The sequence below is a fragment of the Phyllobates terribilis genome, unplaced genomic scaffold (genome assembly GCF_046119375.1).
Source record: "Phyllobates terribilis strain yellow unplaced genomic scaffold, ASM4611937v1 Scaffold_9__5_contigs__length_417890890, whole genome shotgun sequence".
Taxonomy (NCBI): domain Eukaryota; kingdom Metazoa; phylum Chordata; class Amphibia; order Anura; family Dendrobatidae; genus Phyllobates; species Phyllobates terribilis.
The window spans coordinates 397,328,370-397,351,184 of record NW_027362769.1 but is presented as its reverse complement, the minus strand read 5'-3'; the positions used below and the strand labels follow the sequence as shown (position 1 = coordinate 397,351,184).

Below are 22,815 nucleotides of genomic sequence, written 5' to 3'. Positions count from 1 at the left end.
AAGCTTTGTTTACAGGATCAGATCTTCTGAATTATTTATGATTTTAGGACCTCCACTACAGCTGGTAAGTCCCACATCATCTTGGTGTGTGTAGTGAGGTACATGCAGGATCTCAGTCCGTTTAATAAGGCCCCAGGAAAAAAAAAAAAAAAGTTTGAGAATTCCTGATCTAGATATAAGCGGGTGACTTGAGACCCCATTGCGGTACCTAAAGTGCCAATGAAATAAAGTGGTCATAGAAAACTACAAAAACGACAATAAGACAAGATATATACAAAAAACACTTTATATAAAATAAAAAAGGAACAAAAAAAAAAAAAACAGAGCAGAATTGTAGAAACCGTAACAACCCGCGGTGAGAAGAGGGGAAGGAGGGAGAGAAGAACGATATGTGCCGGTAACTTGCAAATAAAATAATAAAAAAAAAAAAAATCTGACGAGTCTTCTCTCCGGTTCTCCCTCTTAATACATAGCTGCACAGCGACGCTCCCTGCCCCCAAGTTACAGCCAAGACGTCCATCAATACTGACCCATCCCCTTCGCTGGGGATGAACACGCCGATATATAGAAGATTGATCTAACCGCCTTTGTGAAATACTCGGGTGTCTCCGTTATATCGGGAACACTCGCACCCTTTACCCTGAGAAAAAGGCTACGGACGCTCAGGTCGGAGGAGTATCAGCAGCCTCTCCAGCAGGACGGGGGAATCACGAGAGACGCTCCGCACCCTGAAGCCCTGTAGATCTGTACCCAGTTTCCCAGAAACTTGTCCCAGTTAATATGACATTCACTGCCCATCCACCACCGGGCATTATTCAGTTCAAGATCCCTTCCTCTCATCCTGCAGAGACGGATCCATATCCCAAACCAAGACCACCCCCACCCTTCTTTCCCACCCCCCCAAATGTGTCACTAACAGGCCCATAAAGTATAAAACTACCTCCCCACCCCCTCCCTGGAGTGAGTGATGACCAGAGCGGAGGCAATTGGGAGGATAACGCCCAGAATGGGCTGGAGAGGGGTCGTTTTGCCTGTCGGTACCCTTATGTTAACACCCCCTAGAGGGTGTTTATACCCCCAGTTCTCAGGCTGAGCTAGTAGGAAGTTCCGTTTCCTCCCCCGCCAATAACCACTGTAATAGCAGAAAAGGCCACAGCTCCCTGCTGCCACCTACTGGCATTACAATAGTGAAAGGCTGGGAAGGTTCAGTGCAACCTCCTCACCGAAATCCAGGTGTAAAACCCACCCGGACAGGTAAAAGGAGGCAGATACAGTAGAAAAGCCCCTGCCTGGGGCAATAGAGCTCTGACGGGAGCCGAGACGTCTTCTGCTAGCTCTCTCGGCTCAGCACATGCTCCTCCGCGCACTGGAAAGGTTTTCCCTCGGATTCGGCAGGTGGATCCTGGAGCAGACGCTGAAAGCCCTCGCTGGTGAGGAGGCGGCAGGAGCGCAGATCAACGTGTCGTAGATGGGGGCAGCGCTTGAAGAAGGCCAGTGATTGGTCCGTCAGTCGATTACACCCTGGAGGACACAACACAGGATGATGACATCATCACAGCTCCTCTGACATCACTGTACGACACATACGGCAGCGGGAGCGACGGGAGGAGCAACGGAGGTACCTGCGAGGTTGAGGTGAGTCAGGCTGTCCCTTAGCGGAGAGGTGGCAGCAGTCAGGATGTGGACCCCGTGATCCGTCAGGTGGATGCAGTGACTTAGGTCCAAGCGGTGGAGACGAGGAGTGTAACGAAGCAGCAGGCGCAGGGCGGAGTCCCCCATTTCTAGACCGCACAGACGCAGCTCTGTCAAGGAGGGCAGGCGGCCCCGGAGGTCTGACGCAGCTGAAACATGGAAGGGATGGAAGTGAGCAAGGCTGGAAACCATCAGCAAGTAGCATCCTCGTTACTGGTAGCTTCCGGAACCATGACATGTGCCCAATTAAAGGTCCAGGCACTCGGTGCATCATGGCTGCCAATCATTTATCCGCACCTTCCCATCCATCTCTGCCCTATAAAGACAGAGCTGTCAATCAAAAGAGAAGGGGCGGAGACAGCAGGTGCAGGTAAATGATTGGCCGCCGTGAAGCTCTGAGAGGCAGGACTTAGTTTCATCAGTCATTCTGTGCTGACAGAGGCCCTTAAAAAGGAACACAACACCTACATGTCAACTGCTCCCTGTTATCAGCCATTACCGAGTATTTTTTCGATAGTATGAATGGCGGGAATTGCAGAGGTCTCCCCATCGCCATGGTCAGTACTATGTCTCGTCTCCTGTGCAGAGAACCTTCCACGTGTCCGATATCAGCCGCTCGGCTTATAACGCTCCAGCACTGATATAATCTCCTGATTAAAGGTCTAATGGCCAACACAGGTTATAACAATGGAGGATCAGATCGCTGCTCAGCCTGTGCACGGTCAGACACTGCCTCCTGCTGGTGATAATGAGGTAGTGCATGCTCCACTGATCCAAAACACACTCAGCAGTGGCTGCTAATGACAGAAACCCTAATCAGTAACAGCAGAACTGCTACAGTCAGCAGGGGGCGCCCTCCAGTGCTGGAGACAGGCAGTAGAACTTTATCTTGCAGGGATTTGGAGCTGTGTATCAGGAATCCCGGGGGTCCGTATAATTAGCGGATCTGCATCCCCCTCACCTGTTTTGCCGTCTGAGTTGGGGGGTGAGAGCAGCTCTCGGAGGTGCGAGGTTTTCATCCCTTGTACCCAGCCGAGGTCAAGTAAAGACAGGCAGGGGAATGTGGTGGTCCAGAGCGAGGAGACCGCCATCCATGTGCAGCCGGCGAGCAGCAGCTCCTTCAGTCCTGAGGGAGGAGAGAAGAGGTCATCAATGGTCTCCAAGCGCTGCTCACCTCCCCCGCACGGCCAGCCGCTGCTCACCTCCCCCGCACGGCCAGCCGCTGCTCACCTCCCCCGCACGGCCAGCCGCTGCTCACCTCCCCCCGCTGCTCACCTCCCCCGCACGGCCAGCGGCTGCTCACCTCCCCCGCACGGCCAGCCGCTGCTCACCTCCCCCGCACGGCCAGCCGCTGCTCACCTCCCCCGCACGGCCAGCCGCTGCTCACCTCCCCCGCACGGCCAGCCGCTGCTCACCTCCCCCGCACGGCCAGCCGCTGCTCACCTCCCCCCGCTGCTCACCTCCCCCGCACGGCCAGCCGCTGCTCACCTCCCCCCGCTGCTCACCTCCCCCGCACGGCCAGCCGCTGCTCACCTCCCCCGCACGGCCAGCCGCAGTTTGCCCACCTTGATACTATTCCCTTTGCTGACTCGGCCACAACCCACGCAGTCACCACCACAGTCACCACCCCCACCACAAGTCACATCTACTGCTTCTCCCAACAAGACGCAGAACATTCTCCCATCATCCCAGACAATGCTCAAACCATTAGAATCACCAGCACCTACACCTCCACCCCAAACTTCACAAGAGCAGCCATCATCATCCACCCCATTTCTGCCACTACTCCCATCATCCCGCTCACCCTGCAGTCGGTGGATCAGCCACGTCAGCTGTTTTTCTGATATGTTGGTCCAGCTCAGGTCTAGTCTGACCGGTTGTCGTCGGACTATTCCACTCAGCATAGGAGGGGTGATTGATTTTCTTCTACTCAGGTCGATGGACGTCCATAGCTGCCGATCACAACACCTGAAAAGTCAAATCACATGCAAAAAAAATAATAATCAGCAGGAGACAGATCAGGCTATGTGCACACGGTGCGTTTTGTCAGCGCATTGCAAACCTTATCACATGATTTCTTATGACATTTTGCAAGTTCTGTGGACGGGATCAGGATTTTTACTGACTGAATTTCATGTGCAGAAAAAGAAGCAGCGCGTCCATTCTGTGTGAGTTTCTCCTATACAATGCACTGGAAAAAAAGCACGGCAAATCCGCAAGCAAAAACGCTGCAGATTTTCCGCAGAGTTTTTGCTGCCAAGAGGTGCTGAAATTTCTGCAAGCAATTCCTGATTATGTGCACAAAGCCTTATTATAGCCCCATGCATAATGCAGTATTGAAGATGTGTACAAAGCGCTCCCTCTAGTGGTGGCAGCAGGGATAATGCAACCAGCGTCTGGTCCTTCTGCACAGTTATATAAACCGCACATGAAAGATCAGCAAGTACAGACATCACCGGTCCTGTGTATACTCCAGAGCTGCGCTCACTATTCTGCTGGTGCAGTCACTGTGTACATACATTACATTACTGATCCTGAGTTACATCTTGTATTATACTCCAGAGCTGCGCTCACTATTCTGCTGGTGCAGTCACTGTGTACATACATTACAGATCCTGAGTTACATCTTGTATTATACTCCAGAGCTGCGCTCACTATTCTGCTGGTGCAGTCACTGTGTACATACATTACATTACTGATCCCGAGTTACATCCTGTATTATACCCCAGAGCTGCACTCACTATTCTGCTGGTGCAGTCACTGTGTACATACATTACATTACTGATCCTGAGTTACCTCCTGTATTATACTCCAGAGCTGCACTCACTATTCTGCTGGTGCAGTCACTGTGTACATACATTACATTACTGATCCTGAGTTACCTCCTGTATTATCCTCCAGAGCTGCACTCACTATTCTGCTGGTGCAGTCACTGTGTACATACATTACATTACTGATCCTGAGTTACATCCTGTATTATACTCCAGAGCTGCACTCACTATTCTGCTGGTGCAGTCACTGTGTATATAAATTACATTACTGATCCTGAGTTACATCCTGTATTATCCTCCAGAGCTGCACTCACTATTCTGCTGGTGCAGTCACTGTGTACATACATTACATTACTGATCCTGAGTTACATCCTGTATTATACTCCAGAGCTGCACTCACTATTCTGCTGGTGCAGTCACTGTGTACATACATTACATTACTGATCCTGAGTTACATCCTGTATTATCCTCCAGAGCTGCACTCACTATTCTGCTGGTGTAGACAGTGTACATTTATCCTGTACTGGTATAAGGACTTCACAGAATATGTTCACCAGATAAATCTCTGTGCAGACACTGAACAAGCAGAGAATGCTGGGCGATTTCAGCTCTGAAGTATAATACTATTTATGAAGTGACCATTACTCCGTTGCTCGGGCCTCACGTTATGGTGGTACAGACCCAGTATTTCTGCACATTTAATCACCACTAGGGGGCGCCTGAGCGCTGGCTGATTAGGAGGTGCCACCAGTGAGCGGCGGCTGCCATTGCTCAGTAATGACACTGGGGTTGGTGACATCAGGACATTGTGTACAGGGCTCCCCAGGTCCGCGCCAGCTCTTACCACCGGTTCCAGGTCCGACACACCCGCATACAGACACAAAGTTCTTTCTGTCCCAAATGTCTAAAAACTGCCAGCCAGACTCCCCTCTGCATCACATGGTCCGTTCCACTGTCCAATGGCAGGGAGTCTGGCTCGGGGCTGTGGGGAGGGGGTCGTACCACGTGTCTCTCTAGCTGGAGGGGAGGCGGTTTGGGCGGAGACGGCACCAGCGGCCTCTTTAGTATCTGAGTCCTGGACAAGGCCTGCACTGCGTTGCGACCACATGTTGCTTTCCTGACTGCCCCGCCGCCGCCTCTCCGGTTCTCCTTCTCCCGGCTGTTCCCCCGGGGGGACTTCTGTTTGCCATTTCTGGTGCCGTTCTGTCCGTCTGCGGCTGAGCCGCCTCCTTCCTCGTCTTCCTCAGAGCTGGTGCTGAAGCTGATCCTGGACGATCGGCCCTCACCCCCTTCCCCGGTGTCGCTGCTCCCCCGGGAAGCTTTGGAATCGGAGTCAGAATCAGAGTCGGAGCTGGAGCTGGAGGTGCTGCTGCGCGCGCGCTCCAACATCTGGCACATCTGCTTGAAGCGCTCGATCTTCTCACGCTGGTGGGAGCGATCCGTCACCGGGACCGGCTCTGAGGGAGTCTGCGGTTCCTGCCGGACGGAGGAGAGAGCGGAGGATCAGAGGGAGAAGAGAGAGAACAAACATGGCAGCTCCGCACCGGACAGAGGAGAGAACGGAGGATCAGAGGGAGAAGAGAGAGAGAGAACAAACATGGCAGCTCCGCACCGGACAGAGGAGAGAGCGGAGGATCAGAGGGAGAAGAGAGAGAACAAACATGGCAGCTCCGCACCGGACAGAGGAGAGAACGGAGGATCAGAGGGAGAAGAGAGAGAGAGAACAAACATGGCAGCTCCGCACCGGACAGAGGAGAGAGCGGAGGATCAGAGGGAGAAGAGAGAGAACAAACATGGCAGCTCCGCACAGAACAGAGGAGAGAACGGAGGATCAGAGGGAGAAGAGAGAGAGAGAACAAACATGGCAGCTCCGCACCGGACAGAGGAGAGAGCGGAGGATCAGAGGGAGAAGAGAGAGAGAGAACAAACATGGCAGCTCCGCACCGGACAGAGGAGAGAGCGGAGGATCAGAGGGAGAAGAGAGAGAACAAACATGGCGGCTCCGCACCAGACAGAGGAGAGAGCGGAGGATCAGAGGGAGAAGAGAGAGAGAGAGAACAAACATGGCAGCTCCGCACCGGACAGAGGAGAGAGCGGAGGATCAGAGGGAGAAGAGAGAGAACAAACATGGCAGCTCCGCACCGGACAGAGGAGAGAACGGAGGATCAGAGGGAGAAGAGAGAGAGAGAACAAACATGGCAGCTCCGCACCGGACAGAGGAGAGAGCGGAGGATCAGAGGGAGAAGAGAGAGAACAAACATGGCGGCTCCGCACCAGACAGAGGAGAGAGCGGAGGATCAGAGGGAGAAGAGAGAGAGAGAACAAACATGGCAGCTCCGCACCGGACAGAGGAGAGAGCGGAGGATCAGAGGGAGAAGAGAGAGAGAGAACAAACATGGCAGCTCCGCACCGGACAGAGGAGAGAGCGGAGGATCAGAGGGAGAAGAGAGAGAGAGAACAAACATGGCAGCTCCGCACCGGACAGAGGAGAGAGCGGAGGATCAGAGGGAGAAGAGAGAGGGAGAAGAGAGAGAGAGAACAAACATGGCAGCTCCGCACCGGACAGAGGAGAGAGCGGAGGATCAGAGGGAGAAGAGAAAACAAACATGGCAGCTCCGCACCGGACAGAGGAGAGAGCGGAGGATCAGAGGGAGAAGAGAGAACAAACATGGCAGCTCCGCACCGGACAGAGGAGAGAGCGGAGGATCAGAGGGAAGAGAGAGAGAGAGAGAGAGAGAGAACAAACATGGCAGCTCCGCACCGGACAGAGGAGAGAGCGGAGGATCAGAGGGAAGAGAGAGAGAGAACAAACATGGCAGCTCCGCACCGGACAGAGGAGAGAGCGGAGGATCAGAGGGAAGAGAGAGAGAGAACAAACATGGCAGCTCCGCACAGGACAGAGGAGAGAGCGGAGGATCAGAGGGAGAAGAGAGAGAACAAACATGGCAGCTCCGCACCGGACAGAGGAGAGAGCGGAGGATCAGAGGGAGAAGAGAGAGAACAAACATGGCAGCTCCGCACCGGACAGAGGAGAGAGCGGAGGATCAGAGGGAGAAGAGAGAACAAACATGGCAGCTCCGCACCGGACAGAGGAGAGAGCGGAGGATCAGAGGGAGAAGAGAGAGAACAAACATGGCAGCTCCGCACCAGACAGAGGAGAGAGCAGAGGATCAGAGGGAGAAGAGAGAACAAACATGGCAGCTCCGCACCGGACAGAGGAGAGAGCGGAGGATCAGAGGGAGAAGAGAGAGAACAAACATGGCAGCTCCGCACCGGACAGAGGAGAGAGCAGAGGATCAGAGGGGGAACAGCACAAACATGGCAGCTCTGCACCAGACAGAGGAGAGAGCAGAGGATCAGAGGGAGAAGAGAGAGAACAAACATGGCAGCTCTGCACCGGACAGAGGAGAGAGCAGAGGATCAGAGGGAGAAGAGAGAGAACAAACATGGCAGCTCCGCACCGGACAGAGGAGAGAGCGGAGGATCAGAGGGAGAAGAGAGAACAAAAACATGGCGGCTCCGCACCAGACAGAGGAGAGAGCGGAGGATCAGAGGGAAGAGAGAGAGAGAGAACAAACATGGCAGCTCCGCACCGGACAGAGGAGAGAGCGGAGGATCAGAGGGAAGAGAGAGAGAGAACAAACATGGCAGCTCCGCACCGGACAGAGGAGAGAGCGGAGGATCAGAGGGAGAAGAGAGAGAACAAACATGGCAGCTCCGCACCGGACAGAGGAGAGAGCAGAGGATCAGAGGGGGAACAGCACAAACATGGCAGCTCTGCACCAGACAGAGGAGAGAGCAGAGGATCAGAGGGAGAAGAGAGAGAACAAACATGGCAGCTCCGCACGGGACAGAGGAGAGAGCGGAGGATCAGAGGGAGAAGAGAGAGAACAAACATGGCAGCTCCGCACCAGACAGACAGAGGAGAGAGCGGAGGATCAGAGGGAGAAGAGAGAACAAAAACATGGTGGCTCCGCACCAGACAGAGGAGAAAGCGGAGGATCAGAGGGAAGAGAGAGAGAGAACAAACATGGCAGCTCCGCACCGGACAAAGGAGAGAGCGGAGGATCAGAGGGAAGAGAGAGAGAGAACAAACATGGCAGCTCCGCACCGGACAAAGGAGAGAGCGGAGGATCAGAGGGAGAAGAGAGAACAAAAACATGGCGGCTCCGCACCAGACAGAGGAGAGAGCGGAGGATCAGAGGGAAGAGAGAGAGAGAACAAACATGGCAGCTCTGCACCGGACAGAGGAGAGAGCGGAGGATCAGAGGGATGAGAGAGAGAGAACAAACATGGCAGCTCCGCACCGGACAGAGGAGAGAGCGGAGGATCAGAGGGAGAAGAGAGAACAAACATGGCGGCTCCGCACCAGACAGAGGAGAGAGCGGAGGATCAGAGGGAGAAGAGAGAGAACAAACATGGCAGCTCCGCACCGGACAGAGGAGAGAGCGGAGGATCAGAGGGAGAAGAGAAAACAAACATGGCAGCTCCGCACGGGACAGAGGAGAGAGCGGAGGATCAGAGGGAGAAGAGAGAACAAAAACATGGCGGCTCCGCACCAGACAGAGGAGAGAGCGGAGGATCAGAGGGAAGAGAGAGAGAGAACAAACATGGCAGCTCCGCACCGGACAGAGGAGAGAGCGGAGGATCAGAGGGAGAAGAGAGAGAACAAACATGGCAGCTCCGCACCAGACAGAGGAGAGAGCAGAGGATCAGAGGGAGAAGAGAGAACAAACATGGCAGCTCCGCACCGGACAGAGGAGAGAGCGGAGGATCAGAGGGAGAAGAGAGAGAACAAACATGGCAGCTCCGCACCGGACAGAGGAGAGAGCAGAGGATCAGAGGGGGAACAGCACAAACATGGCAGCTCTGCACCAGACAGAGGAGAGAGCAGAGGATCAGAGGGAGAAGAGAGAGAACAAACATGGCAGCTCCGCACCGGACAGAGGATCAGAGGGAGAAGAGAGAGAACAAACATGGCAGCTCTGCACCGGACAGAGGAGAGAGCGGAGGATCAGAGGGAGAAGAGAGAGAACAAACATGGCAGCTCCGCACCGGACAGAGGAGAGAGCGGAGGATCAGAGGGAGAAGAGAGAGAACAAACATGGCAGCTCTGCACCGGACAGAGGAGAGAGCGGAGGATCAGAGGGAGAAGAGAGAACAAACATGGCAGCTCCGCACCGGACAGAGGAGAGAGCGGAGGATCAGAGGGAGAAGAGAGAGAACAAACATGGCAGCTCCGCACCAGACAGAGGAGAGAGCAGAGGATCAGAGGGAGAAGAGAGAACAAACATGGCAGCTCCGCACCGGACAGAGGAGAGAGCGGAGGATCAGAGGGAAGAGAGAGAGAGAACAAACATGGCAGCTCCGCACCGGACAGAGGAGAGAGCGGAGGATCAGAGGGAGAAGAGAGAGAACAAACATGGCAGCTCCGCACCAGACAGAGGAGAGAGCAGAGGATCAGAGGGAGAAGAGAGAACAAACATGGCAGCTCCGCACCGGACAGAGGAGAGAGCGGAGGATCAGAGGGAAGAGAGAGAGAGAACAAACATGGCAGCTCCGCACCGGACAGAGGAGAGAGCAGAGGATCAGAGGGGGAACAGCACAAACACGGCAGCTCTGCACCAGACAGAGGAGAGAGCAGAGGATCAGAGGGAGAAGAGAGAGAACAAACATGGCAGCTCTGCACCGGACAGAGGAGAGAGCGGAGGATCAGAGGGAGAAGAGAGAGAACAAACATGGCAGCTCCGCACGGGACAGAGGAGAGAGCGGAGGATCAGAGGGAAGAGAGAGAGAGAACAAACATGGCAGCTCCGCACCAGACAGAGGAGAGAGCGGAGGATCAGAGGGAAGAGAGAGAGAGAACAAACATGGCAGCTCCGCACCGGACAGAGGAGAGAGCGGAGGATCAGAGGGAAGAGAGAGAGAGAACAAACATGGCAGCTCCGCACCGGACAGAGGAGAGAGCGGAGGATCAGAGGGAGAAGAGAGAGAACAAACATGGCAGCTCCGCACCAGACAGAGGAGAGAGCGGAGGATCAGAGGGAGAAGAGAGAGAACAAACATGGCAGCTCCGCACCGGACAGAGGAGAGAGCGGAGGATCAGAGGGAGAAGAGAGAGAACAAACATGGCAGCTCCGCACCGGACAGAGGAGAGAGCGGAGGATCAGAGGGAGAAGAGAGAGAACAAACATGGCAGCTCCGCACCGGACAGAGGAGAGAGCGGAGGATCAGAGGGAGAAGAGAGAACAAACATGGCAGCTCCGCACCAGACAGAGGAGAGAGCGGAGGATCAGAGGGAGAAGAGAGAACAAAAACATGGCGGCTCCGCACCAGACAGAGGAGAGAGCGGAGGATCAGAGGGAAGAGAGAGAGAGAACAAACATGGCAGCTCCGCACCGGACAGAGGAGAGAGCGGAGGATCAGAGGGAGAAGAGAGAGAACAAACATGGCAGCTCCGCACCGGACAGAGGAGAGAGCGGAGGATCAGAGGGAGAAGAGAGAGAACAAACATGGCAGCTCCGCACCGGACAGAGGAGAGAGCAGAGGATCAGAGGGGGAACAGCACAAACATGGCAGCTCTGCACCAGACAGAGGAGAGAGCAGAGGATCAGAGGGAGAAGAGAGAGAACAAACATGGCAGCTCCGCACCGGACAGAGGAGAGAGCAGAGGATCAGAGGGGGAACAGCACAAACATGGCAGCTCTGCACCAGACAGAGGAGAGAGCAGAGGATCAGAGGGAGAAGAGAGAGAACAAACATGGCGGCTCCGCACCAGACAGAGGAGAGAGCAAAGGATCAGAGGGAGAACAAACATGGCAGCTCCGCACCGGACAGAGGAGAGAGCGGAGGATCAGAGGGAGGAGAGAGAGAACAAACATGGCAGCTCCGCACTGGACAGAGGAGAGAGCGGAGGATCAGAGGGAGAAGAGAGAGAACAAACATGGCAGCTCTGCACCAGACAGAGGAGAGAGCGGAGGATCAGAGGGAGGAGAGAGAGAACAAACATGGCAGCTCTGCACCAGACAGAGGAGAGAGCAGAGGATCAGAGGGAGAAGAGAGAGAACAAACATGGCGGCTCCGCACCAGACAGAGGAGAGAGCAAAGGATCAGAGGGAGAACAAACATGGCAGCTCCGCACCGGACAGAGGAGAGAGCGGAGGATCAGAGGGAGGAGAGAGAGAACAAACATGGCAGCTCCGCACTGGACAGAGGAGAGAGCGGAGGATCAGAGGGAGAAGAGAGAGAACAAACATGGCAGCTAAGCACCAGACAGAGGAGAGAGCGGAGGATCAGAGGGGGAACAGCACAAACATGGCAGCTCCGCACCGGACAGAGGAGAGAGCGGAGGATCAGAGGGAAGAGAGAGAGAGAGAACAAACATGGCAGCTCCGCACCGGACAGAGGAGAGAGCGGAGGATCAGAGGGAAGAGAGAGAGAGAACAAACATGGCAGCTCCGCACCGGACAGAGGAGAGAGCGGAGGATCAGAGGGAAGAGAGAGAGAGAACAAACATGGCAGCTCCGCACCGGACAGAGGAGAGAGCAGAGGATCAGAGGGGGAACAGCACAAACATGGCAGCTCTGCACCAGACAGAGGAGAGAGCAGAGGATCAGAGGGAGAAGAGAGAACAAACATGGCAGCTCCGCACCGGACAGAGGAGAGAGCGGAGGATCAGAGGGAGAAGAGAGAACAAACATGGCAGCTCCGCACCAGACAGAGGAGAGAGCGGAGGATCAGAGGGAGAAGAGAGAACAAACATGGCGGCTCCGCACCAGACAGAGGAGAGAGCAGAGGATCAGAGGGAGAAGAGAGAGAACTAACATGGCAGCTCCGCACCGGACAGAGGAGAGAGCGGAGGATCAGAGGGAGAAGAGAGAGAACAAACATGGCGGCTCCGCACCAGACAGAGGAGAGAGCGGAGGATCAGAGGGAGAAGAGAGAGAACAAACATGGCAGCTCCGCACCGGACAGAGGAGAGAGAACAAACATGGCAGCTCCGCACCGGACAGAGGAGAGAGCGGAGGATCAGAGGGGGAACAGCACAAACATGGCAGCTCTGCACCAGACAGAGGAGAGAGCAGAGGATCAGAGGGAGAAGAGAGAGAACAAACATGGCAGCTCCGCACCGGACAGAGGAGAGAGCGGAGGATCAGAGGGAGAAGAGAGAACAAAAACATGGCGGCTCCGCACCAGACAGAGGAGAGAGCGGAGGATCAGAGGGAAGAGAGAGAGAGAACAAACATGGCAGCTCCGCACCGGACAGAGGAGAGAGCGGAGGATCAGAGGGAGAAGAGAGAGAACAAACATGGCATCTCCGCACCGGACAGAGGAGAGAGCGGAGGATCAGAGGGAGAAGAGAGAGAACAAACATGGCAGCTCCGCACCGGACAGAGGAGAGAGCGGAGGATCAGAGGGAGAAGAGAGAGAACAAACATGGCAGCTCCGCACCGGACAGAGGAGAGAGCGGAGGATCAGAGGGAAGAGAGAGAGAACAAACATGGCAGCTCCGCACCGGACAGAGGAGAGAGCGGAGGATCAGAGGGGGAACAGCACAAACATGGCAGCTCCGCACCGGACAGAGGAGAGAGCGGAGGATCAGAGGGAGAAGAGAGAGAACAAACATGGCGGCTCCGCACCAGACAGAGGAGAGAGCAGAGGATCAGAGGGAGAAGAGAGAGAACTAACATGGCAGCTTCGCACCGGACAGAGGAGAGAGCGGAGGATCAGAGGGAGAAGAGAGAGAACAAACATGGCGGCTCCGCACCAGACAGAGGAGAGAGCGGAGGATCAGAGGGAGAAGAGAGAGAACAAACATGGCAGCTCCGCACCGGACAGAGGAGAGAGAACAAACATGGCAGCTCTGCACCGGACAGAGGAGAGAGCGGAGGATCAGAGGGAGAAGAGAGAGAACAAACATGGCAGCTCCGCACCGGACAGAGGAGAGAGCGGAGGATCAGAGGGAGAAGAGAAAACAAACATGGCAGCTCCGCACGGGACAGAGGAGAGAGCGGAGGATCAGAGGGAGAAGAGAGAACAAAAACATGGCGGCTCCGCACCAGACAGAGGAGAGAGCGGAGGATCAGAGGGAAGAGAGAGAGAGAGAGAGAACAAACATGGCAGCTCCGCACCGGACAGAGGAGAGAGCGGAGGATCAGAGGGAAGAGAGAGAGAGAACAAACATGGCAGCTCCGCACCGGACAGAGGAGAGAGCGGAGGATCAGAGGGAGAAGAGAGAACAAACATGGCGGCTCCGCACCAGACAGAGGAGAGAGCGGAGGATCAGAGGGAGAAGAGAGAGAACAAACATGGCAGCTCTGCACCGGACAGAGGAGAGAGCGGAGGATCAGAGGGAGAAGAGAGACAACAAACATGGCAGCTCCGCACCGGACAGAGGAGAGAGCGGAGGATCAGAGGGAGAAGAGAAAACAAACATGGCAGCTCCGCACGGGACAGAGGAGAGAGCGGAGGATCAGAGGGAGAAGAGAGAACAAACATGGCAGCTCTGCACCAGACAGAGGAGAGAGCGGAGGATCAGAGGGAGAAGAGAGAACAAAAACATGGCGGCTCCGCACCAGACAGAGGAGAGAGCGGAGGATCAGAGGGAAGAGAGAGAGAGAACAAACATGGCAGCTCCGCACCGGACAGAGGAGAGAGCGGAGGATCAGAGGGAGAAGAGAGAGAACAAACATGGCAGCTCCGCACCAGACAGAGGAGAGAGCGGAGGATCAGAGGGAGAAGAGAGCGAACAAACATGGCAGCTCCGCACCGGACAGAGGAGAGAGCAGAGGATCAGAGGGGGAACAGCACAAACATGGCAGCTCTGCACCAGACAGAGGAGAGAGCAGAGGATCAGAGGGAGAAGAGAGAGAACAAACATGGCAGCTCCGCACCGGACAGAGGAGAGAGCGGAGGATCAGAGGGAGAAGAGAGAGAACAAACATGGCAGCTCCGCACGGGACAGAGGAGAGAGCGGAGGATCAGAGGGAGAAGAGAGAACAAACATGGCAGCTCCGCACCAGACAGAGGAGAGAGCGGAGGATCAGAGGGAGAAGAGAGAACAAACATGGCGGCTCCGCACCAGACAGAGGAGAGAGCAGAGGATCAGAGGGAGAAGAGAGAGAACTAACATGGCAGCTCCGCACCGGACAGAGGAGAGAGCGGAGGATCAGAGGGAGAAGAGAGAGAACAAACATGGCGGCTCCGCACCAGACAGAGGAGAGAGCGGAGGATCAGAGGGAGAAGAGAGAGAACAAACATGGCAGCTCCGCACCGGACAGAGGAGAGAGAACAAACATGGCAGCTCCGCACCGGACAGAGGAGAGAGCGGAGGATCAGAGGGGGAACAGCACAAACATGGCAGCTCCGCACCGGACAGAGGAGTGAGCGGAGGATCAGAGGGAAGAGAGAGAGAGAACAAACATGGCAGCTCTGCACCGGACAGAGGAGAGAGCGGACAAACATGGCGGCTCCGCACCAGACAGAGGAGAGAGCGGAGGATCACAGGGGGAAGAGAGCACAAACATGGCGGCTCTGCACCAGACAGAGGAGAGAGCGGAGGATCACAGGGGGAAGAGAGCACAAACATGGCGGCTCTGCACCAGACAGAGGAGAGAGCGGAGGATCACAGGGGGGAAGAGAGCACAAACATGGCGGCTCTGCACCAGACAGAGGAGAGAGCGGAGGATCACAGGAGGAAGAGAGCACAAACATGGCGGCTCTGCACCAGACAGAGGAGAGAGCGGAGGATCACAGGGGGAAGAGAGCACAAACATGGCGGCTCTGCACCAGACAGAGGAGAGAGCGGAGGATCACAGGGGGAAGAGAGCACAAACATGGCGGCTCTGCACCAGACAGAGGAGAGAGAGCGGAGGATCACAGGAGGAAGAGAGCACAAACATGGCGGCTCTGCACCAGACAGAGGATCAGCACTGAGATCAGAGAAGGAAGAGCACAAACATGGCGGCTCTGTGCCGGGCAGAGGATCAGCACTGAGATCAGAGGGGGAAGAGCACAAGCATGGCGGCTCTGTGCCGGGCAGAGGATCAGCACTGAGATCAGAGGGGGAAGAGCACAAACATGGCAGCTCTGTGCCGGGCAGAGGATCAGCACTGAGATCAGAGGGGGGAAGAGCACAAACATGGCGGCTCTGAGCCGGGCAGAGGATCAGCACTGAGATCAGAGGGGGAAGAGCACAAATATGGTGGCTACGCGCTGGACGCACCTTTTTGATTTTCTTATCTTTCTCCGCCTTCACCTGCAAAACAGAAGGAAAAAGGATCAAATAAGAGCGAAAAAAAAAAAAAACAGCGCTACGTAGGATGAGCCGCGAGCATTGCGCCCACCTTCTTCTTGACGCCCGCTTCCTGCACCGGCTCCTTCTTCCTCTTATGTCCCTGGTTGTCATCGGGGGGCTTCTTCCTCCCGGGGGCCGGGTCGTCTGTGAGTTTCCACCGCACGGCTTCTTCTCTGTTGTCCAAGCGCCGTTTACCTGAACTGTCCAATGGATCCTGCGGAAAAGCGAGAGTAGACGTGCCGGATTACGGGACGGCCTGAGGAATCGCTCCTAAACCCTGATTGACCAGCCTGTTTTTTTTTTGTCTTTTAAAGGCTGCATGCTGGGGTGGGCGACTGCACCCATGGGCCCCCACAACAGGGAGATAATGGGTTATTACAGCCAGGGGTCAGCTAGAAGCCCTCATGGATGCCATCTTTGTCCACCTCGAGCATCATGCGATAACATTGGTGACTCCACACACACTGTGGCACCGTTATGTATGTATGTATGTATGTATGTATGTACAGTACCGACCAAAAGTTTGGACACCTTCTCATTTAGAGATTTTTCTGTATTTTCATGACTTTGAAAATTGTACATTCACACTGAAGGCATCAAAACTATGAATTACCACATGTGGAATTATAGACTTAACAAAAAAGTGTGAAACAACTGACAATATGTCTTATATTCTAGGTTCTTCAAAGTAGCCACCTTTTGGTTTGATGACTGCTTTGCACACTCTTGGCATTCTCTTGATGAGCTTCAAGAGGTAGTCACCGGAAATGGTCTTCCTACAATCTTGAAGGAGTTCCCAGAGATGCTTAGCACTTGTCGGCCCTTTTGCCTTCACGCTGCGGTCCAGCTCACCCCAAACCATCTCGATTGGGTTCAGGTCTGGTGACTGTGGAGGCCAGGTCATCTGGCGTAGCCCCCCATCACTCTCCTTCTTGGTCAAATAGCCCTTACACAGCCTGGAGTTGTTTGGGGTCATTGTCCTGTTGAAAAATAAATGATGGTCCAACTAAACGCAAACCGGATGGAATAGCATGCCGCTGCAAGATGCTGTGGTAGCCATGCTGGTTCAGTATGCCTTCAATTTTGAATAAATCCCCAACAGAGTCACCAGCAAAGCCCCCCCCACACCATCACACCTCCTCCTGCATGCTTCACGGTGGGAACCAGGCATGTAGTTTCCTAGCAGCTATTTTACCATGAAGGCCTGCTGCAGAAAGTCTCCTCTTAACAGTTGTTGTAGAGATGTGTCTGCTGCTAGAACTCTGTGTGGCATTGACCTGGTATCTAATCTGAGCTGCTGTTAACCTGCGATTTCTGAGGCTGGTGACTCGGATAAACTTATCCTCAGAAGCAGAGGTGACTCTTGGTCTTCCTTTCCTGGGGCGGTCCTCATGTGAACCAGTTTCTTTGTAGAACTTGATGGTTTTTGCAACTGCACTTGGGGACACTTTCAAAGTTTTCCCAATTTTTCGGACTGACTGACCTTCATTTCGTAAAGTAATGACGGCCACTCGTTTTTCTTTACTTAGCTGCTTTTTTCTTGCCATAATACAAATTCTAACAGTCTATGCAGTAGGACTATCAGCTGTGTATCCACCTGACTTCTGCACAACACAACTGATGGTCCCAACCCCATTTATAAGGCAAGAAATCCCACTTATTAAACCTGACAGGGCACACCTGTGAAGTGAAGACCATTTCCGGTGACTACCTCTTGAAGCTCATCAAGAGAATGCCAAGAGTGTGCAAAGCAGTCATCAAAGCAAAAGGGGGCTAATGTGAAGACCCTAGAATATAAGACATATTTTCAGTTGTTTCACACTTTTTTGTTGAGTATATAATTCCACATGTGGTAATTCATAGTTTTGATGCCTTCAGCGTGAATGTACAATTTTCATAGTCATGAAAATACAGAAAAATCTTTAAATGAGAAGGTGTGTCCAAACTTTTGGTCCGTCCGTCCCTTTATTCTCTGGGTCAGTACGACGGCGATGCCTTGTTTATTTCATCTTTAATTGTGTAAAAGTAGTAAAAAATAAAAACCAAAACCCTTGGGATTTTCGTTTCACCATCTTTTAAGAGACAAAAAGTGGTCCCCCCCTTCCCACACACTCAGCGCCTTGATAAAGTCTTCATACCCCGTGAACTTTTCTACATTGCAGCTACAAACTGAAATGTATTTTATTGGGGTTTTATGTGACACCAACACACAAAGTAACAAGTATTTGTGACATGAAAAGGAAATGATACTGGGTTTTCTAATTATTTATATATAAATCTGACAGTTGTTCTTTGCATTAGTATTCAGCCCCCCCTGTAGTCTGATCCCCCTAAATAACATCCTGAGTGACCGATCACCCCCAGAAGTCACATAATTAGTACATTGCGTCCACCTGGGTGTGATTTCTTCTCAGTATAACTGCAGCTGTTCTGTGAAGACCTCAGAAGTTTGTGTGAGAACATTAGGGATCAAACAGCCTCATGAAAAACAGAGGAGCCCACCAGGCAGGTCAGGGATAAAGCAGAAAACCAAGGAGCCCACCAGGCAGGTCAGGGATAAAGTAGTGGGGAAGCGGAAAGCAGGGTTAGGTTGTTATTAAAAAAAAAAATAAATATATAAATATATAGCCCAAGCTCTGAACATCTCAGGGACCAACAATCCATCATTCAAAAATGGAAGTATGGCACAACTACAAACCTGGGAAGACATGGCCGTCTACCTAACCTGACATCCCAAGCAAGGAGAAGCAACCAAGGTCACTGGAGGAGCTGCAGATCCACAGGTCAGAGGGGAGACTGTCCACAGGACGACTATTGGTTGTATACTCCACAAATCAGGTCTTTATGGAAGAGCAGCAAGAAGAAAGATTTTTGAAAGTAGTAAGAAATTCTATGTAGGGGACACAGCGAGCATGTGGAGGAAGGGGCTCTGCTCAGATAAGACCAAAGGAGAACTTTTTGGGCTAAAAACAAAACGCTACGTGTGATGGAAAACTATCACTGCACATCACCCTGAAATCACCATCCCCACAGTCAGACATGGTGGTGGCAGCATCCTGCTGTGGGGAAGCTTCTTCAGCAGGGGCAGGGAAGCTGGTCAGAGGTGATGCGAAGATGGATGAAGCCAGATGCAGGACAATACTGGAGGAAAACCTCAGAGGCTGCAAAAGAAGAGAGACTGGGGTGTAGGACAACGACCCTCAACATCCTGCAGAGCCACAATGGAGGGTTTAGATCAGAACATATTCCCATGTGTGAACGGCGCAGTCACAGTCCAGACCCAAATCCCAGAGAATCTGTGACAAGATGTGATCACAGACTGATACTGATACTCACATACTTATCACAGACGTCTCCATCCAATCACTGAGTGAGAGTGCAAAGAAGACGGGTCAAAATGTCACCTCTAGATGTGCAAAGCTGGGAGAGACAGACGCCAAAAGACTGCAGCAGAGAGGTGGTCCTACAAAGTACTCACTCAGGTGCTGAAGACTAATGCACGGCACAATGGTCAGATTTATACATTTAGTACACCACCTATCATTTCTTTTATTGTTACTAAGTGTTGGTGTCACAGAAAATACATGCAAGTTTGCAGGCGTAAAGTGGAAAACTTCATGGCGCATGAAGACTTTTTCAAGGCCCATACACACACATACATACACACACACACATCTCTGATCCATGACAACATACACTGGGGTTTACACTACACTGATGCTTAGTTTTCAGATTTTCACCTTCCCTTTCACTAAGGAGATGGGGACGACTTTCTCCTCACATTGTGAGTCTGTGCCTCGCACCTGCAGGTGGGCACAGCCGGCACCAGAGCCGCAGTCGGGGGCAGGGTCTACACCCCACCGAGCCCCGATCTATGCCCAGACCCTTCCCCCACACTTACCTTACATGTGCGGCCTTCTCTCACGCAGCGCGGACACTCCCAGCAGTTGGGGATTTCCGTGTCGATAACGGCTTCAGCTTTACCCATCTGTGGAGAGAAGACGTCGATTACATTCTCATATCTAATGTGCTTCCATTCACTGACAGGAAGCAAAGATTTGGAGAAATGTTTTGGGACTTTATTCAGTTCCTCACCATGATCCCTTATGATCGGCTGCAATCACAACCATCCACCCCCTCCCCCACACTGTAAACTATCAGCAAAGTGGAGAAACTTCTCTGAAGTCAAAAGAACAAAGTTACACCGACTGCCAGCACCGTCTCCAGCTTCCCCTCTACCATGAGCCGGTATCTGCCTCCTCAGTGAGCGCCGGGTGTCCAGCACCTGATCTAATCAACCCGGCCTCATTAGTGGCATCAGGTGAGGAGAAAACTCATCAGATCCCCAGAGAAACAGGAAGTGATCACCAGATCCCTGAGGAGACCAGAGAGCAATCCCAGGCTTAGGTAATTCAGTAAGGGGCAGAGTAATGGCTGGAGATCTCTAAGAGGTCACCTCTACTGGACAAGAAAGCTGAAGGAAAAGTGTGATGGTGCTCGTGGCAAAGGACGGCGATGCTCATGGTAAAGGATTGGTGAAGGACTGGCAAAGCCTCCAGTCTGTAGATGCTACTAATAAACCTACATTACAACGCAGGGTGGATTGAATGTTTTGACGGTGGCGGTATCCCTGGTCGGGCCGTACCTTGATGCAGCCGGGGTGGACGATCTCGTTGCAGATGGTACATTCCATGAGCGACAGGTTGAACTTTTGCTCCTCATCCTGCGCGGTGTCCTCCTTCCCGGCGTCTCCACACAGTAGACAGACGGCCGTGTGTGGCAGGACGGGCTGCGGAGGAAAAGAGAACGGCGTCATTACCGTGCCCTCTGTGCCGCCACAGTGTCACCCCCGTCCCCCTCCCCCTCCTTACCGCCGTGCACTGCCTCTTCAGGCAGGACTGCTTCATCCGTCCGGGGCCCCCGAATTTCTTCATGTCCTTGCAGAAGTTGCACTCTCCGCACTCGTTGCGCACACAGGCCTCGCACTTCCGGCAGCGCGTCCTCCTGCGCCGCGCAGCCCCCAGACCCTTCCCCGACATCTCCCGACAAGGCCTCAGCTGCGGCCGCACCTGCAGGACGGAGACGTTACAGGGCGGACGTGAGCACCGCGGTCACCAATGACTAAGGCCGCCATCTTGGCCACCACTCACCTGCTCCTCGCTGCTGACCGAGCCTGCCCGCGGCTCATGATCACAATCAGGGGGTCTTCTCGGGGGCGATCAGTAACAGCGGCCCACCATGCTACACGGGGGAGGGGGCCATACCCCAGAGCTGCTATCACAGGTCCCCCGCCCGCTACTCTCCCAGCATCCTCCAGGAAAGGGGTGTGTGCCCCAACAATACAGACCACGACCCCCAGGGTCCTCCAGGAGCAGCTGCCCCCCTGACCGGCGCCTGTCCCTCTCCCTGCTGCACAGGGCTGCGGATCTCCCTGCAGTCACCGGCGCCTGCTCCTCCTCCCTCTATGGCTGCCCCATCTCCTGCCGGCTGGCCCCGGCTCCCCTCTTATACAAGCAGCTAGGACTGACTCCGTCAGGGGCCCCTGATTCCCGAAAGTGGGCCCTAAACCAGCTGCCCCCAGTCCCCTGCCTGCCTTCCCCTCACATTCACACTCACACACACAACAATACCACATCCAACATGGCCGCCCAGTGGGAAAGGCTACAGCTCCCGCCCACAGAGCCGCGGGGCACGCCGGGGAGTGTAGTCTTCACCAGGGTACTAGTCCCATTCTCTGCTATGGGAAGGCGGAAGCGCGCGGGACCACAAGCAAGATGGCGGCGGCGGTGTGGCCGCGGAGGACGCGTGGAAATGTAGTCTTGGGAGGGGGGGGATGCGAGGAGGAAAAGGAAGTGTCCGACTTCCGGGCAGTGTGGCCTGCCGGGAAATGTAGTTTTTTTTTTTTTTTTTCTGTTTGGCTTTTTTTCTCTATTTTCAGTAAATGGGTCATGATGGCCGCAGTGTGAGAGACGTCTGAGACCGCAGTCTATGTATAAAGTGCAGTATAGACAAAAAAACAAAAAAAGAAAGCCGTTGCCCATAACAACCGTTCTTTTAACTTTTTTCAACTGGACTAATAAAAAGTTGTAATTTAGTTGCTAGGGGATGAAAAGTGGAGTCGTCGCTCGTAGCAACCAGTCGGGTGGGAGAATAAAAGCTAAAATCTGTGTTGTCGTTATTGTTGCCCATGGCAACCAGATTCCCATTCTCGCCATGACGTAGAGGGGAGGAGCCGTCTGGTTGTCCCGGGTGACGGCACCACCTGAGGGGAGAGACGGGGGGGCTACACCTGTGGCCGTGTGCTTTACAATAAAGAATTAGTTAATATGTCATATGCCACGGCTTCCATCAGCTACATGGTCTACTGGAATCTAAAGGCTGTGTCCCTCCGCCATGCTTTATATTGCAGCACTGCTTCATGATCTAGTCTTTATGGGGCTTTTCAGAAAAACATTTAAAAAAATAAAAGGCCAGGTGTACATGGCGTCTTACCTTCACATCCGTGGATCAGTCAGGGCTTACGTCTGAAGTCGTAGATAACTGGATTTGGGGGGTACGCACTGACAGCTGTAAGGCAGACGGGGTCACTGTTTCCTGGACATCATTTTCGACCGTATCCCCCTATTTGAGGTAACATCCAATGCAGTTAACCCCATCTTGGAGCTTGCCTCAAATAAGTGGCTACAGATGAAAATGATGTCCGACAGAACACACAGCATCATTGCAGTCAATGGCCCCCAAAGCGCATACCCCCCAAAATCCCCTTTTTTTCAGGGTTTTGGATGTAAGATACGAAGGGGCCTCTGACATGAGGCAAAGGGCAATATGAACACAGCTTTACAAACTCCTTTTAGAAGGAGCGCCCTGATGGATTCTTAGTTAACTCATTCATTGTGGCATACACAGGCTATAGAAGGCAGAAGTGCAATGTTTTTAATGAACACCAATTGCAGAAATTATTTTATAGCCTAAAAAACTTGTATTTAAGTACAGAAATAAATAAATGCTTTTTCCCTAAATGATGGAACACCCCTTTAATAAGGCTAAAATCAAATA

General features: G+C 53.4%; 1 protein-coding gene across 1 annotated transcript; it reads right to left on the bottom strand.

Annotated features, from left to right (window-relative positions):
* Positions 1-734: 734 nt before the first annotated feature.
* On the bottom strand, positions 735-21,478 carry FBXL19 (F-box and leucine rich repeat protein 19). Its single transcript, XM_073648834.1, has 11 exons — positions 20,910-21,478; positions 20,631-20,828; positions 20,405-20,548; positions 19,661-19,747; positions 15,809-15,973; positions 15,688-15,720; positions 5,308-5,939; positions 3,497-3,660; positions 2,654-2,818; positions 1,623-1,841; positions 735-1,521 (listed from the first exon to the last, which is right to left on the bottom strand). The coding sequence occupies exons 2-11, from the start codon at positions 20,796-20,798 to the stop codon at positions 1,331-1,333; spliced, it is 1,968 nt and encodes a 655-aa protein (XP_073504935.1). The 5' UTR covers positions 20,799-20,828; positions 20,910-21,478; the 3' UTR covers positions 735-1,330.
* Between the last annotated feature and the right edge of the window lie 1,337 nt (positions 21,479-22,815).